This window comes from Mauremys reevesii, linkage group 10 (genome assembly GCF_016161935.1).
Source record: "Mauremys reevesii isolate NIE-2019 linkage group 10, ASM1616193v1, whole genome shotgun sequence".
NCBI lineage: Eukaryota > Metazoa > Chordata > Testudines > Geoemydidae > Mauremys > Mauremys reevesii.
The window spans coordinates 81400092-81418348 of record NC_052632.1 but is presented as its reverse complement, the minus strand read 5'-3'; the positions used below and the strand labels follow the sequence as shown (position 1 = coordinate 81418348).

Genomic DNA, 18257 nt, shown 5'->3' with positions numbered 1-18257 from the left:
GAGGGAGGTAGAATTTATATATTCTGTTCTAGATGGGCTCTTATACCATCTTCTTCACTAGTATCTGAACACCTTCCAATAGTGCATTAAGCACATCGGTCACATATGGTTTGTTCTCTCTCACAGCCTCTCCCTAAGGGGAGAGTTGTGTGTGCAGTGGACAGGGAGGATGAATATCTATCATTTTAAAAAAATGGATTTTAAAAAAATATATATATATATAAATATATTAAATTTAAAATAAATACAGGTTTAATTTTAACAAAATCTATTTAAATTTGAAACCAACCACCTATGTTAAGGTCTAAACTTACTACATTTGTTCAAGTTTTCAATTATATATGGAAAATAATGTTAGCAGTACGTGTTTGCTGCCAGGTTTTAAGGAAAGTCAAACCACTGAACTAGTGGAAGTCAGTGGCCAAGGGTTTGTTGAAGTGCTAAACCAGTATTTGGCAGCTGTGTTTTATTCAACTACTTTTGTGACTAGTTCATTCAAAGCTGAGACTGATTAGGAGCTGAAAAAGCAGCAAAGCTTGTTTTCTTCTTCCAGTCTAAGAATAAAAATTCGGTGTGAGAGGGTGAGATCTACTAGTTCTAAAATCTTGAAAGACAACGGTGGCCAGAAACAACCAGTTCAATTCATTAACTACATTTAACATTTCCTTTGTTTATTAGATCAGCTGTAAATGTAAAACACGGTTTGATAAACTTTTTTATTTATTTTTCTGATACTTTTCAGGTAGTTTTATTTCATAAAAAAATAGTAAATGCTGTTTTTATGCATTTTAATGGAATTTTAATTTCCATCCAAATGGAACTGGACACAAACCACAAGGAAAAACGTAAATAAGAAATGCATCATTCACCATTTTTAACATAAAAAATAAGAATCTGACTAAATGCAAGTTAAGCAATATAGTTGTTTAAATAAACATTTATAGATGTATTGTCCTGGTTAGCAAAAAGAAACACCAAATTTAGAGCAAAGGCTTGATTTAGCTGCAAATCAACATGTTTTAATGGTTACTCTGATGGTTCCTGGAGTACCCAGGACTGAGAGTCACCTTATTATCCTCTGACTCCAGCAAGAGGTAGACTTGCCTGGGGTGGCTGGGGGTCAGCCCCCTCCCAGCGCCAGCCTGTCAGCCACTCATACACTCGCCTCTGGGCTATGTCAGCCCTGTCTTTGCCTTGCAGGTTAACGATAGGGGCACCCAGCCCAGTCCCAGAGTCCCCTTTGGAGGTTTCCTCTCTGACATCTAGTCCCTGACACTGGCTGCTCACAGAAATCCCAGATCCTCTGCCCAGTTTACTAGTTTTACCTTAAATCGCTGTCTCTGTGTAACATGCAGCACAGGTGTGCACGTATCATAAAACCAAAGTAGGTTTCTGTAAGAAAGGATAGAGATTCCACTAGAAATTATAGTGATGGAAACAAATGGTTACAATACAAAACAAAACCATAAAAGGCAAACTAGGTCCTACACTTAACTATTATCTCTCCTATCTAATAAAGTAGGTCCCCCAGCCCCCAAAGTTCAGTCTGTTGCAGAGCTGGCTGGCTTCACAGAATCAAACTTTCTTGAAGCACCCCTGCTCCACAGGAGGTCTTCTCAGTGAATGGATACCAAGTGCTTCTCCCCGCTCTATTATACTGAAAAGATTAGTAAGAGCAGCAAAGAGTCCTGTGGCACCTTATAGACTAACAGACGTATTGGAGCATGAGCTTTCGTGGGTGAATACCCGCTTCGTCACATGCATCCAACGAAGTGGGTATTTACCCACGAAAGCTCATGCTCTAATTCGTCTGTTAGTCTATAAGATGCCACAGGACTCTTTGCTGCTCTTACAGATCCAGACTAACACAGCTAGCCCTCTGATACTGAACAGATTGTAGCTAATCACCTCATATAATAATTTCATTGTGTTATCTATTGTTGTGGTTATCCCATATGTAATCAGTGTCTAATGAATAGATTTAAACTGAAGGAATATGTGGGATAGTATTATAGGAGTATAGGATTGAGAAGCATGTATTGGTAAAAATGTACTAGGTATATAAGTAAGATAAGGTTAAAAGAATGAGGAGTCCTTGTGGCACCTTAGAGGCTAACACATTTATTTGGGCATAAGCTTTCGTGGGCTAGCAAACAAATACATTTGTTAGCCTCTAAGGTGCCACAAGGACTCCTTGTTCTTTTTGCTGATACAGACTAACACGGCTACCACTCTCAAACCTAAGATAAGATTGTAACACAAGGGCTGCAGCCTTTAGGGCAGTAAGATATGTAGGTTGGTCTTAGAACGCCTCAGGCCTAAAACAGGTTGGCATGAGTGCTTGACCGAGAGATAACCCTGTACCAGTAAAGTGTAAGCTTACCGTAAAAAATGTGTTAAGTGCTGATGTTCTGGAAACTATGCAGCAATAGACTGGAAAATATGCCGCAATGTGCCACTTAACACCGCAACACCCAATAGTAACATTTTGGGGGATTCTATAACCACCTTAAATCAGGGCCGCCCAGAGAGGGGGGGCAAGTGGGGCAATTTGCCCCAGGTCCTGGGCCCCGCAGGGGCCCTCATGAGAGTTTTTCAGGGCCCCTGGAGCAGGGTCCTTCACTCGCTCTGGGGCCCCCGGAGCTTCTTCCACTCCGTGTCTTTGGCGGCAATTTGGCGGCAGGGGGGTCCTTCCGCTCTGGGACCCACCGCCGAAGTGCCATGATGACCCACGGCGGGGGGTCCTTCCGCCCCGGGACCTGCTGCTGAAGTGCTGGGTCTTCAGCAGCAATTCGGTGGCGGGGGAAGACCCCAGGCTCCCTGAATCCTCTGGGCGGCCCTGCCTTAAATTGCTATGGTAACTCATTGAGCTAGATGTGAATGAGAATAAGGGGAACTAAGGGGATCACCAATGAGAACTAGGGTATCCCTCACCATTCCAAACTGTGGTTTCTTGCAATGCTTTTTCACCTAGCAGAGAAGCAGCTTGAGGACAAGCTTGCTATGGACATCCATCCATGAGGAACTGAGCTGAGATCACCTGTTTATTACACATACCACCAAACAGCCATCACAGTTTGTTCAGTGTTGGTCAGATTTGACCCAGTGACAGGATTAGTTAGGTGAGTACCAGTAACTGACACACAATAACCATCCCAGCACTATTTGAGTGTCCTTTATCTGGAAGAATCCTGAAGGACCTTACAAAGTGTGCCTAGAACCACGGAAATTCAGCTGTGTCTGGAGGATGAGGGTGACTCTCATGTGGAGAGAAGTACTGCACAAGATATGGCTGTGCATTCGGAATGCTGGAAACATTTGAGTGGGATTCAAACAGCCACCGAGAAATTAACTATTCCCAGCCACAGCTGATGGAGTTAGAGGAAACCAAACACATTCCTAAAGTTCTCTGCCAGATGCTGGCAAAACCTCTCATCCCAGCCTACATGAAAGGTTACATTTCTTATCATTGGCCCCTGTAAACAATATACTTTTAGTCAGCTCCAGGTTTGTTTGTTTTTCCTTTTTAAATCAAGGCTTGTCTTTGTCTTTAACAAGTGTCTAAAACTTTTCCTTTGTTCTCTTGCACTCAGCCGTTAGGCAGCTGAGTTTTTCATTAAGGGTGCTGATATGTCATGTCTTATCACAAATGACTTCCAAAAGCAGGGTTTGATCCAGAAGATGTTGCTGGCAGGGAATTAAGCGCTCACACAGACAACATGCCAGGTGTCAGCTGACCCACCTCTGCTCTGCCCAGAGTAGGTACTGATGCTGTTCTCTCCTGGAAGTGGATTGTGCTCTGTGGCATCTTGAGGCTGGCTTGAGAATTTCTCATTTGTGGTTTTTTGGGGGTGTATTTTCTGAGAAGCTTGAAGCAGGTCAGAGTAACCCAGGAGAAAGCCACTCTCGTGTGTACCCTGAGGACTCTCCAAAACGCTACAGATTACTAAACAGTCTGGATCTGAATCAAACACATGCTAAACAATACCCATAGGATGTTTCATCCTCTTTTTCTTGTGGAGCTGTAAGAGGCTCATCATGGGTCACTGTTAGAAACTGACTTCCATGGAACTATGCTTTACCGAGATTGAGAATCTGGCCCTGGATATCCTTGCGCATCTTCATTCTGAGACTCCAGTTTGGGCTCTTATGTGGTGTTAAAGATCTGAGCTAGATTTTCCTCCCACTTATTCTGCTTTGTACATTGGTGTAATACTGACATCAGTGAGTTGCTCCTGATTTACACCAATGGGAGAGGAGAATCAGGCCCTTCAAGTTCACCTGCCGGGGACATTTCACAAATGATGGAGAGGCAGGCTAGTGGTTAAATAAAGCGGGAACTAAAGCAGTGGACTGGGAGTCAGGGGATGTGGGTTCTATATCTGTCACTGACAAAGACTCCCTGTGTCACCTTGGGCAAGTTCTGTGCCTCAGTTTCCCTTGGGTACAATGGGAATAATAGCCCTGCCTCCTTCCAATGGTCTGTCTTGTCTCTCTAGACTGTGAGCTCTTTGGGGCAGGGCAATGCCATGTGTTTGCCCAGAGGGGCCCTTACTTCAGCTGGGTCTTGAGGTGTGACTGTAATACAAAGAGGTGCAGCTGTTTTAAAATGGCAAGAGTCTCTCACGGCAGCAAGGCTCAGAACGCCACTGCTGGGGCGCTGGGACACATGGCTTCCTGGCACAGATGCTCAAACTGGCTTTGTTTGGGGAACTTTGAGGGGCGTGTGTGTGTGTGTGTGTGTGAAAATGAGCAAAGGGACATCTGCTAGCAGTGAGCGCTATGGGGGTGTGGACTACACTCCCCAATGTAAGGGGAGGCAGCTTCATTGCAGGGGACCTTTAAAACCCAATGGGGCTGGGCCTGCCCTCCCCCACTGTCTACCAGGGCTCCCTCATTGTTCAAGTCTGTGGGCTCTGATACTGCGAGGTGTCTGGGGAGGATGGGAAGAGCCCGGAAGGAGGGAGTGGAAGGTGAATGGGACGAGTGTGACAAGGAGGGGGAATATAATGTCCTCTGCTCTTTATATCACCAGATCCCCCCTTCCCCCAGGTTACTCTCCTGTAGTCGCCTACCCTGTCCTGGGTACTGTGGGCTCTGTGGAATCCTGCACGCTGAGCTCCCTTGGGCCTGGCACATCGTGGTCACATTGTTAACTCCTCGCACATGGCAGCCTGTGAGTGCCAGACCGACGCTGGGGTTTCTGTGCAAAGGGAGGAGCTGGCAGCCTGAGGCAGGCACCTGACAGTGGCTCTGTGCCCCAGCCCCGTTCTGCCCCTGCATATCTGTCAGGAGGGGCCCAGCCCCAGGTGCGGGCAGAGCTCTCAGATGCCAAGCCAGCCCGGGCAGCTGCAGCAGCCCACGCCCTTTGAAGTGAGGGCTGCTGGCTCAGTGCGGCAGGGAGGCAGACAGCAGCCGGAGCCAGCCCTGCGCTCTGTCCCTTCCCTCCCGCCGCCTGCACGCACAGACCAGCCCGAGGGGGTGGGGCAGCGGCTCATGGCCAGTCTCAGCTATGAGGACGTATCTCCGCCTGCAGCGAAACCACAGGCCCAATCCAGGCGTGCAGCCCTGGTGGAAAGGATGCGGCCTGGGGCTCTCCACAGACATGGTGGACGTCACTCCAGTACCTCCAAGGGGGAGAATGGAGATCCAGCCAGCTGGAGGTAGAACATCCCGGCCCTCCTACCCTGCAGCCGCTGGGCCGGGCCACAGGGACAGCGCACGAGGCAATGCCCCCCATGCACGTGGCTGCGGCCTACCGGCCCTGCCATTTCCGTACTGGAACCGTGCTGGTTCCACCAGGCCAAGGTGCACCCGTGGCAGGGGAGGACTTGGCTCAAACATGTAAATCCAGGAAGTCCTGTGTCACCCCCGGACGGCGCTCTGACGCGCAGAACCAGCCCAACCGTATTTGCCGGACACTAGATCAGAAAAGAAAGAGGTTGAGCCCATCCCAAGCACTCGTCAGCCTATTCATAGCCCGAGGCAGGTTAGGGCTGAGTGAATCCTGCAAGGCCCGGCTTCAGCGCTGGAACTGCGGCAGCTGGGCCACAGGTCACCTCTTGTAAGAACAGATCTGCTGCTCGGATTCCTGTTGTCCCACTCTGCCCTTCAAGTGCCTAGGACAATGCAGAGTCCATCCGGAAACCTCTTCCCTGCAGGGCGATGGGTGCCTGAGGGGGCAGGGGGTGAGTTATGGGGCTTTTCACCTCTGACTCCCAAGCTCTGCTCTGGCCCTGGGCTGGCAGAGGTTGAAAGTCCTTCCTCTTTCCTGTTGGGTGGCCTCTGACGGGTGTCTAGTTTCACAGCTTGCTGAAGGGGTGATTACATCACCATCCTGCTGGGAAGCGACAGTGGCCCTCATGGCTGTCACGACTTCGGGGCTAACTGCACCTCTGTCCCTGCTCTGGTCTCTCTGAGTGCACCCCCTCCGGTGTTTGGCCTCTTGCCCATTCCTGGCCCCTGGTGGGGTCTCAACATTCTTCCACCATCAGCCCAGGAGCTAGCAACCGCTCCTCACCCTGCAGCTCCCTCCGACTGAGCTCAGGCCCCCGGCATTTCCTCCTTTGGGAACCTGAGATCAGTGATAGCAACCAGCAGCTGCCTTGAAACCCTGTTTTTAGTTAGCAGTTGGAATAAAGCATTAGAGAGAGAGGATTTTAAAACAAAACCCAGCTGACGCCCACATTCAGTCTCATCTAATCTGATGCTCCATTGCAAGCTAAGTGCTAGGAATTCCTCGTAAGTCACAGGAGCAGAGCGGGACAACTCACATGGTCACAGCGAGCCCAGATCCTCCCGTGAGTCTGGGAAGCAAGTGACAGGTTTTGGAATTGAAGGGATGGGAATATCAGCCCCAGGGAATTGTGGGAGAGGACTGGCAGACTCTCCAGGCCTGAGTCTGGCAACCCAGACTTGAGCTGCATCTACACTCCAGCATGCCTGGGCTCTGATGTGCATCACAGTGGGATCAGGCTCTGACTCACCCGCCTCCAAGGGCCCAAGTCAAGAGGGGTTATTGGCCTGAGTCAGACTAATTTCTGTGTGAAGGGAATGGGAGCTGGGGCTCGAACCTGAGTCTGCACCGAGGTTGCGCTTAGTGTGCAGTGTAGACATACCCTGTGGGACTCTGGCTGGTTCCTCTGGTGCAAACAGGTTTGGGTGCCCGCCAAGGAGCCAGTAAGGCTACTTGCTGTGACACTGTCTCTTAATGACCCTTAAAAATAAGCTGTTAGAAAAACCTCCTCTCTCTTGCCCTAGCTGGTAGGCTGTGCTAGACAGATAGACCCTGGGGGTGACATATCCACCCCCATTTCTGCTACAGACACACCACGCTAGCACTAGGGCCAGTTACAGTATTAATCATCACCAAAGAGCACCCCCACATTTATCACAGTTTATTATTGTCATGATCTATGGAACCACAGTTCTTCAGGAGGAATTTATTCAACAAATTAACTATACACTTCAGACCCAAAGAAAGAGGCACAACTCGAGTTCCAGCTTTGTCCGTATTGTTTACCAGGGACTACTCCCTGGCTGGAGCTCATGCAGAACACAGTCACAGCTAGAGGCTGAGTAATATATGGGAAATGCTCAACCGTTATGATATTTGTGGTCTGGAAAGGTCGCAGAGCACTTCAGCCATCTCTAAGGTGGAAGAGAGCAGATGTTTAATAGCAAATCTACACAATAGTATAGGATAGGACGTGAACAACTGATTCAACTTAAAATGCAGGGGAAACCGGCTCTACCATGTTGGAATTTACCCAGGGCTTTGGGGTGAACATCTCTTTCCTGGCAAAAAGTACCTCAGGGGCTCTTTAGTCAGGCCCTCAGTATTACAGCACCTGTAGCAGCACAGTGCCCCCTAATGCCTGAGTAGGGCATTGGTTCTACGCTGACTCAGAGAAGAACCTCGCCTACTGAATCGTAGGTGCTAGTTCCTGGACTGCCTGGGTTTTTCCCTGAAGGCCTCTCCAGCCAAATACTGGCCTAGCTCAGCCCTGGTTAGCTTAAGGGATCTGGGGGCACATCTTGCAGCACAAGATGCCATGGCTGCAGGCAGCTCCCGTAACAGGGCAGGCGTGGAGCCTCAGCTACCCCATCACCCCAAGGTCACGCCTGAGACACTCTGGCATGGGGATTTGTGTTTAAGAAGGTTGCCCAGCCTCTTGCTTGTGCTATCACCGCACAAGACAGACAAGGTGGGTGAGGGAATCTCTTTTATTGGACCAACTTCTGTGGGTGAAAGAGACGAACTTTCAACTACAGAGAGCTCTGCAAAAGTCTGTCTCTTTCACCCACCGACGTTGGTCCAGTAACCTATCTTACCTCACCCACTTTGTCTCTCCCACATCCTAGGACCAACACGGCTACAACACTACAAACTATACCCAGACTTGGCATTAACACTCCCTAGCCCTCTGCGGCTAAGTGCACCTGCTGCGTTGGTGAGCCAAATGTGAGTAACTGTGCATTATGCATCCATTGCAGTGGCCCACACAGTGTGAGCAAGCACATTTTGCATCGCTGCCTCCCCCCCTGTGGCCCCCAGCAACTTTCACTGGTGACATGTTCAAATTCTACAATTAGTTTGGTCTGTCCCAAAGAATCCCTGTATTTGTTGCCCGGGGAACACAAACTCCACCCAACACCCAGGGATGCCTCGCTTTTCATTGCTCTGCTCGAAAGCAAAGAGCCAGGCAACATAAAGGAAGCTTCCCCCCAGCATTTGTGATTTAGCCTACAGTGCTGTCAGTCGAGAGGCATGTCAAAATTGGCAGATCTTGGACTTTCTGGACTTTGTAAATTTCTGGGTGGAGCAGGAAACAAAAATTGGCTGTTTATTTTAAATCTGATTGGCTGGAGCAGCCAGGGCCCCTCCCTCCAGCTCCTGAATATTTAGTCTACAGAAAGCAGGTGCCATAGCAGACTCCGCAGAGCTTGAATCAGGGTGTGGTGAGGGCAGCATCAGCCTGTAGGAGAGATGAACTGTTGCCGGTACCCTGTTGATGTGAAAGCTGTTGGCTTGATGCAGTGCAGAAAGCAGAAGGTACTTTGATTTGAGTCTCTTCCCTGTAAATATATTTAGAGCTTTTTCTTTTACAACTAGAGGGTCATGTTCGCTCTTCTGCTTGCCAATAGTGGGATCACAAAGTTAGCAGCTGGGACAGGAAGAATCTAACCTTTTCAGGGCCACATCTTAATAGAAAGGTTGCCTCTTGGCTTCCCTGCCTTTCCATCCGTGAGCCTGTACATTCCCTCTAGCTCCTTCAGTGATTCCTTACAGGGAAAAGTAACTCCAGGAAAGGATTTAGCTTTTTTTTTTTTTTTTAAATGTGATGTAGCAGCTGGATGCCAGGGCTCTTGTGTCCGGACAGCTCTCTGCAGACCCCCAACAAGTGCTCAGTGCACCCCCAGTCTGGGAATCTCAAACCTCCGCTACGGTGATCAAAGCCTATTTTATTCCCTTTTTCTTTTTCAGAAGTACATGATGGCTGTGTCCTGGTCAGACCGAAACAACGTTCTCATCTATAGGACTTTCGAAGAGTTTAAGAAATTCCATGTAAGTTAACAAATCCCTGGACCTGGTGTTATTTCGTTGCTGCCATTACTGGCAGGTGGGAATGCCATTGCTCATTTGCTTTCTCTCCTTTCTTGCTCTCTGGGGTCACTCAGAAAGTACTGAAGAGAAAATTCCCCATAGAAGGTGGTTTACTGAAGAAATCTGACCGGAGCATTCCAAAGTTTCAAGGTAAGGGGATGTAACAAACAGGAGAGAGGGAAGGGAAGACCAACAAAAATGACTAGAGGGGTTGGAGGGAAAGCACGGATGCAGAAAGGGGACTAGAAATCAGTCACTGGGCCAGAGCCTCAGCTGGTGCTGATTTACACCAGTGCAGAATCTGGCCTAGTGTTGGGTTAAAGGAACACATTTGATAATTAACTTTCCAGCTTAAATATTGATCCAAGCCCTTTGCAACATGATACAGTGCAGCCTTCAGATATGATGAAGGGCAAATGTAAGGCCTGATACAAAACAGCACTAACTCCAAGGCACAAGCCATTGAAAATGGTGATGAGAGACACCGCAATATTTACAGTAATTGATCCTGGTTCTATAGATGACGTCTCGCACTGGGATGGGAATTAGAGATGTGTTGGCAGAAGGTACTGCGGACAAGGCAGCAGCACATTATAATCACTTGCTAACAGTGTTTTCTTTCTATCACTTCAAAGATGCAAAACTGATGCAGAGAAAGAGCAGGAATGTGAGCAGGTCAATGGAGAGATTGAAACTGCTGGAGACTTACTCCCAGGAGCTGCTGAAAGCGGATGCTAAAGTCTCCCAGAGCGAAGATGTGATCCAGTTTTTCAAAGCACAAACCCAAGACCTAGATCCTTCCTTTCCAAAAAACAGGTACTGATGAATTATGCTTCCCAGGCTTTTCACATTTCTGTTTATGAAACAGGGGGAAGGGAAATTTCAATACAAAAGGTGGAGAAAAAATTATGTTTTTTTCCTGGGAAATGTTTTCCATTTTGTGATCCACTCTGAATTAATTAGTAATGCAGGACGACTGACGTGACATTGAATGATAAAAACACTGATAAGTTTTCCATAATGCTTCCCCCTGTTCTCCTTGCATCTTGATCCCTTTTTCCATTCTCTCACTCACTTTTTTCAGGATGCAGAACTTAACATTTTCTAGATATTGCTGGTTTCACTCAGACCCGTGGTATATTTGTGCTGCAGAGCCAAAATTGAAAATCAGCCAATATTTTCCTTAATAATAATGTATCTCAGCAACCCCTGATCTGCTTCCCTGCCTGAGATTCTGTATTAGCAACTGCTTTTCAAATCTAGAGAACTAGCTCTTTTGAAAGCATGGTTTTCAATTGGCAAACAGCAAAACAATAATTATGAACATATTAAAAATGAGGCAGTTTTTATTCTAGATCAAAGCACACTCAGAAACAAAGTGAATTTCAGGGTTTTGATGTCTTGCTTAATGCAAAATGGATGGAGCAAGTTAATGACACTTTTGCAAACAGACAGAAAGCAAACAGGCAGGGTAACAACCTGTGTGCAACACCCTCTGACTATTGCAATTCAGAAGGGTCATTACAAACCCCTGCAAAGTGGAAATGCAGATACTGAGAGGAGTGTGGGCTAGTGGTAAGGGACGGAGTATGGGAACCAGGGCCTTTCAAGGTTTATTTCCAACTCTACGATGGTTTCACTGAGTTTGAGCATCTCTCTCAGACCCTCTGTGCCCCAGTATCCCACCTGTGCACTGGCCATAAGAACTTGCGCAAGAGAAGAGGTATGTTTGGGAATGTTTGCTGAGGGCTTTTAGATCCTATGGACTTAAATGCTGGCTACCCATTGTCCTGGTCTTCTGCATATGGGTGAATTGCACCCAAAGGATGTTCTTGAAATTGATCTGAAATGCAGTCTCTCTCCTGGCTTCAGAACAAACCAGTGTCAAACTTTACTTTCCAGCATTATAATTATGCCCTCAGAAATGGGAGATGGAAAGAAAGACCAGTCCAAGCAGCAGAACCCATCTGTTACTCAGCCAGTGGTCTCCCAGAACTACAGCTGCATCGAAGCCTATGAAACCAAAGACACAAAGAACAGACCCTTCAAAGTTGCCAAGAAGGAAATTGTCGAAGTGTTAATCAAGGATGTGACTGGTATGTCTTGTATGTCTGGTTATTTTCTGGTTTTGGATGTGAATTCTAGAGATTTTTAGACTGGTTCATGGCCTGACAAAAATGTGTGTTTTGCAATATGTGTGCGTGTGATTTGTAATATGGGGAGTGTGTACTGAATGGTATAACTTACCTTGGTTGGGATTGTAAATATTCTGTCAAGAAGAAAAGAACAAGGGAAGTAGGGTGTTCCGGTTGGTGGAACAAGGAGTGTAAGTGTCGGGACTTCTATATCTAACCTTGGGAGAGAGCATGAGTTGGAGACTTTATAAAAACAGTCGCATGTGTTAGGCAACTTTAATATTGGGCGGTTGCCACGTCCCCTATAATAATTAACACAGGGGCTGCAAAGCTTCAATAATGAACGGCTGAGAAGCACTTTGACAGCAGTGTCCAAGTGCAGTGTATTGGGTTATTAAAAGTGCTCCTGCATTACATGCTCCCTCTTGCTGTTTGCCGCAGGGTGGTGGCTGGTGGAGAACAAGGATCAGCAAATAGCCTGGTTCCCAGCTCCGTATCTGGAGGCGAGAGTAACTGGGGAGGCGAGTCTGAATGCCAGAGAACTGGATGAGGCGGGTGAGTCTGTTTATCCCTTGCTGTGGCTCTGAGCTTTCCATCGCTGTTGCTGGCTTGGGGCTGCATGTCACTACATCAACATTTCCCCCCTAAAAGTAGGTCCTGCAAAAAAAATTCAGCTCAGACTGAAAAACAAACACATCACAGAGAGGAGGCATGAGCTGGCGGTTAACACCCAGGACTGGGACGCGGGAGACCTGGGTTCTGGTGCCCAGCTCTGCCAATGACTTGTTGTGTGACCTCGGGCAAGTCCCTTACAGGGCTGTTGTCAATTTAAAGCTCACACTCATCTGCACACCTTTACCTGTTGTCATTACAAGTGGCCTTGTGATAACGATCTTCCCCAATTTGTTTCCTTTGTGCTTTTGACAACGACAATTACCCTGTGGGTCAGTTGGTCATTTCCCCAGACACCTGGCTGGCAACAGGACTCGGGGCAGCACTTGGAACCCCCTTTAGCTTCCTGAAGACTGATTAGATTTGGAGTTGACATGGTCCCTTTTAGCCTCCAGGCCTCGGTTCCTCCATCTCCGTAATCCCTACCCACTGCAGAGAGGCTTGGAGGCTCGATTCTCCAATGCGTGAAATTCACCCTTGTCCAGAGGGCGACATTGGTCTGGTCCCTCTACCTGGGGTGAATGACCCCCTATTGCTTGTAAGTTCTGCTGCCCAGATGGCAGGCAGTCCAGAGTGGTGTTCCTACCTCTCGTTCCCACGCTCCACCCAGGGCTCTCTCTTACCTGCAAAGCAGAAATGACCCCTTCCTCTTTCTTCCAGGGACTCTGTATTACGCCGTGCGGGCCTACAAGTCTCAGAAGGCCGATGAGCTCTCTCTGAATGTCGGGGTAGTTGTGGAGGTGCTAGAGAAATCTGACAATGGCTGGTGGCTGATCTGGTGAGGTTCTCTTCCCCCATCCCCCTGCTGAGTCAGCAGCTCACTCATTCCCTGCCCTGGGGAGGTACCCACGGACCTCAGCCTTTGGCAGTCCCCCAGCCCGTCTGAGAGAACTCTCTCACCCAGGCAGGGATCTTTATGTCCGATACACAGTAATGGGCTGGCCTCCCTTGAAGGGGGCGGGGGTCCAGGGACTGAAGGCCTGCACTTGGGGCATGGCTAGGCCTGTGCTGGGGAGCCTGTCCTGTGTTGCTTGGGAGGAAAGAGCATCTCCTACTGGGAGAATTAAGAATTCTCAATGGAACGTCCAGGGCGAAACCCCTCTCTCCCCACAACCCGAGTGACCAGACTGTGTGTGGGGAAGTAATCGGAGACTGGCATGGAATTCATGCCTATGGGCTGGGCTGGCAGCCACCAACCCCTGCACCCAGCACACCGCTATCCTAGCTGCAGAATCTGCGTGGGCATGGATACGGTTACCCTGGCAGCACCCCGCTAACCCCCTGTGCTTGTCTGCTGAAATCTGGCATGGATCCCGCCAGGGCAGCTTGCAGTGCCCCATCCCCTTGGGATGGATTCACCCCCCAGGGCTCTATCTGAGCACACTGTTCTACACGTCCCATGGGTCCCACCTGTCATAGAATCATCAAAGATTAGGGTGGGAAGAGACCTCAGGAGGGATCTAGTCCAACCCCTGCTCAAAGCAGGACCAACCCCAACCTTGTCTCCCCTGGCTTTGGTGTCACCAATTCTGAGCTCGCTCCTTGTCTTCCCTTTGCCCTCAATGGCAGCCCCCCCCCACCCCAAGTTCTGTCCCTGTCTCCCAGGTCTGGCATATGTGGCTGGTACCCAGCACCCCCGGCTGCATTTCCCAGGGATGGGAGTGTCCGTAGGGACTCTGATCTCCCCAGCATGGTCGGAGCGCGCGTGAAGTGGCCCTTATCCTTATGTGTTGCTTTCCCCTGCCTTTCTCTCAGGTACAATGAGCACACTGGCTACATCCCCTCCATGTTCCTCCAGCCGTACAAGAACCCGCACAGCAAGTTCCAAACGATGGTGAACCCTGGCCTCTGCGTCTCCACCCCTAACCTGCTGCAGGCCACCAGCCCCTCCAACTGGAGTTCCCTCCCCCAGCGCAAGACACTGGTGCCCCCCACTCACTCAGCGCAGGAGACGCCCATAAAGAACAGGGATCCTCTGAGCAGAACGAGATCGAGATCTCTGAGCGGCCCGCTGACTGGGGCGGAGAGCGCAGCCAGCTCCAGCCTCACGTCTGAGCTAGACAGTCTGTCTGTTAGTTCAGGGAGCGGGAGCGAACACGGCTTCAGCCAGGATTGGAAGGCAGGCTCAGCAGGGTCTTTGCCTGGCCTCAAGCAGGCCGGGCCTGGCCTCCTGCAAGCGAGCCTAGGTCAAGCGTCGGCCAGTGGAGGCAGCAAAGCTCCTCACCTCACCACCAAGGATAGGAATGATTCTGGCTTTGAGGAGGAGTCTCCAAGCGACTCAGATTCTTTCCTTCACAGCCCAGACTCTGCTGCCAGCGTCCCCAAGGTGCCGGCGCGACCCGCGGTCCAGGAAATCCTCCAGAAATGCAGCACTGTGACCAAGAGAGCTGTGCAAAGGGCTGCCCCCAGGCCTAATCTGCACTCCTCACCTCACCTCCACCCCGGAGGGGAGACGTGTGCAAAGCCGACGGATGCTCTAGAGCATGTGTGCCTCAGATGAGATTCCGTTATCGCCCTGAGCTGGAGGGTGGAGACTGCAGTGGCTGAAATTCCTGACATTATCCTTGCTCTGCCATCTTTTAATGGCCACAATGGGAAGCTGACTGAGGAAGATCAGCGCTTGTGATGGTCGTGCTGAGAGGACGGACTCGGCCTTTAACTCCTGGTTGGAAGCTGCTCTGGCTGGTTTGCGTTAATGCACTAGTCTCGCTGTTCACATGGGAAGAACTGGAGGCTGGAATGCCGCAGGATTGTCCCTGCTGGAGATACTGCACCAGATCCACAACTGGTGTAAATGGGGTCATTCCATGGACTTCAGTAGAGCTGTTTATACCAGCTGAGGCTTTGGCCCACTAACTGGTTAAGAGGTTAAATGTTAGAGTTAAATGAATCCCAGCCATCTACCTAAGGATTTCTTTACCCCATTACTGAGGCCCAGAGGCTAAGTGACTTGGTCAAGGTCACGCAGAAAATCAGAGTAGGAAATCAAACCCTCAGCTTGTAAGTGCCAGGCCAGCAACCAAACCACCAGACCAGCCTTCTTCTAAAAGACTTATCCTAAAGTGCAGTGTTAGATCAGTGCAGGCTGGACTCCGTTTGCTTTACCCATTGTAACCACATCTCACACACATCAGCACACGTAGTCTCTTAGGATCCACTGCAGCATTAGGCGGTTAAGTCCCCACCCTTGTAAACAATCCGACACCACTAGATGAAACGATCACATTTGATGGGAGGAGAGGGGGTTCTCTAACCCAGACTTCCTTTCGCTTATTTTGGTAGAGCCAAGTAAATAATTCATAGGAACCATTTCAAACTGTCCGGTCCTCCGCTCTGTCCCCAAATTGACCTGCGAGCAGTTTGGAATGTTGTTGGATAATGGGGTGAAAGTGGAGGTTTGGAAGTGGTTTACAAGGCATATATTTTGCAGTTGTTCTCCCCATTTCACAAACTGAAAACTAGCTAGTTGCCAACCCAACATATTGAGCTTTTCAGAATCTGTTAAGTGACAAGTGGCTACCCTCTGTAGAAAGAGCAATAACTGACAGCCAAAGACTTCAGTAATTCGAAGAGAAAAGAGGGCTCACGGCTGCCTGCAGAATTCTAACAGCGTTTAAGCCAATCCCTGTGCTGAGAGTCCCTGTTCGGTGATCCATTTCAGCTCAAAATCTGCAGTGGAGTTAGAAGAATGGAAGGGGCATAAACTGGGATGCACCATTATGATGTTAAAACAGGCAAAGGAACCTGGCTGGCAGGGCGTAACACATGCAGAGTTGTAGCTGAGTAACAGATACAGGCAGCTGCCAGCAGAGGGCCCTTACAAGAAGAGAAGGGGGTTAATGCACAGTAACTCAGATTAAAGGTCTCTTGCTGCAGGTTACACTATAGATAATATGGTGCTTGGATTTTAAGTACTAGTGATGAGTGCTTTGCAATAGCTAAGCCACTGGTTAAACGGAGAACCTGATTCGATTTAAACAGGGGACTCCATTCAGCCCAGCCGACTCTCCTGTTTTATCCTGCAGGTGAGTACCAATTTAATATCATGATCATTGCCAGCGCAGCAGATCAATGTATCAGAGATGCAGCAGATACAGAGAGAGACAGACAGACAGACAGCTGCTGATTTCTCCTGGAAGCTGTTACAAGTGGAGAGTAAAGTGAAACTGGTGCCCAGCTTGTCATGGCAGAGTTTCAGGATCTTGAGCCCGGGCTCTGCAGAAACCAGGACCCATCAGCTGTGCTTCTCCTCCTAATTAATTAGCTTGCAAAACAGTTTGAGGATGTAAAAAGCTATACAATAAGCGCTGAGCAGCAGTATTAGTTCAGTCAGCACAGGTCTGAAGACCAAGATTCTGATGAAAATACTCCTGTAGGGACAGGGAGCTTTCCTTCAGCAGCTCTGCATTTCACTGATTATTTCTGATCTGTAGATTTCTTTTCATAACGTCATTTGCATTTTCAACCAGCCCTGGGCTTATTGAATGCAAACAAACTAGGTTAGAACAACATTGCAGGGCTGCAAGAAACTGATCAGAGCAAGATCACAGGTGTAATTCTATCCCTCTCTATAAGCCCATTGCTATCAGCGCAGCTGTAAGCAGTAGAGCCGAGATGTTGGCATAGTGGGGTGAGTAAATGACTGGAGAAGTAGCCTTAAGGATAATTAGCCCTAACGTCATATTTTGATACGTGGCACTGCTCTTTCTCTAGTAACAACATTTTAAGGCCCTGATTCAGCAAACCACTTTAGGCACATGCATGTTTACACTTTGTAAACAGCAAAGATTATACCTATTCAAGGAGTTACCACCCCAGAGACTTTTCCCTTCAGTATTGCCATCATGCAGCTAGTCACAGGATCTGGGCAGAAGATACAACCTAAGCCAAGCAGCTGTTCCATCAGGCATCCAGCGGCCTCCCGGAGTTACAGATGCATTACAGCCTCTGAAACCAGACACAAACGGATCCTTTCAAGTTAACAAGGCTCCAGTCCCCAGTGGATTAATCAGGGCCACAAAAGGCAAGTTTTCCATGTGTTGTCATTTGGAGCTTAAGATGTGAAATAAAAGATTAGCCACATTGGAGTCTCCACTGAAAGGTTTTGTGGTTAAGAACTGCCAACAAATCTGTTTGTGGGATCTGCTCTTATGGAAATGTATTTGATCAAGAGAAAAATAGGCTTGCAGCTCTTCTGCTTGTTACATGCTCCTTTCTGCTGGTGGCTGCATGGTGGTAGCTGGTGGTGGTGGAGGACTAGCTAAGCCTGGTTCTTAGTTCCGTTTCTGGACAAGACAATTAGGACAGTCACAGAAGAGGGTGAGTTTCAATGCAAGAGCTCCCATTTGATTTCTGCCGTATCTATCCCATTGCCACCTTTGCTCTGCATATCCAGACTTTGACCCCAAAGTTCTCAAAACACTTGAAACAGGCTGGCTGAATGTCATTATCCCCATTTTACAGACTGAGGAAACCGAGGCCTAAAGAGGCTAAGTATTAGAGCTGGGGATAGAACTCAGGCCTCTTGACTTGGCCTTAACAGTGAAAAATCATTGATAACTTTCTGCGAGAATATGGCAGCAATCAGCAGATTCCCCCCAATCAGGTTTCCATAGAGAGGATTTTCAAACATTTCAGGGTCTGAATATAAGTGCTTGAAAACACATTCACATGAAAGAGTTCTTGGCACAGTAAAAGTGATAAGCACAATTACATGGAGTGGTTAGAGAGCAGGGGATTCGGATAATTTCCCACTGATTTTCTACATAGCCTTGGGTGAGTCACCTTCACCTCTGACCCTCAGGCTAGCAGCTTGTCAAGCTGCCACACTGCCCTACTTCAGA

The 18257-nt window shown here is 48.5% G+C and overlaps 1 protein-coding gene across 4 annotated transcripts in view; it reads left to right on the top strand.

Annotated features, from left to right (window-relative positions):
* Window positions 1-18124, top strand: part of NOXO1 (NADPH oxidase organizer 1) — a 28164-nt gene extending 10040 nt beyond the window's left edge. Inside the window, exons 3-10 of one of the 4 annotated variants that reach the window (XM_039492457.1) lie at window positions 8365-8464; window positions 9488-9568; window positions 9682-9757; window positions 10243-10423; window positions 11510-11703; window positions 12184-12297; window positions 13075-13192; window positions 14170-17515. In XM_039492457.1, coding sequence (XP_039348391.1) covers window positions 9494-9568; window positions 9682-9757; window positions 10243-10423; window positions 11510-11703; window positions 12184-12297; window positions 13075-13192; window positions 14170-14914 — 1503 coding nt within the window. In that variant the 5' untranslated portion in view covers window positions 8365-8464; window positions 9488-9493 and the 3' untranslated portion in view covers window positions 14915-17515. Of the gene's footprint in view, window positions 1-3000; window positions 3123-8364; window positions 8465-8960; window positions 9056-9487; window positions 9569-9681; window positions 9758-10242; window positions 10424-11509; window positions 11704-12183; window positions 12298-13074; window positions 13193-14169 lie in introns of those variants that run through there. The other 3 variants (XM_039492459.1, XM_039492455.1, XM_039492458.1) reach the window with 3 other exon arrangements.
* The last annotated feature ends 133 nt before the right edge of the window (window positions 18125-18257 follow it).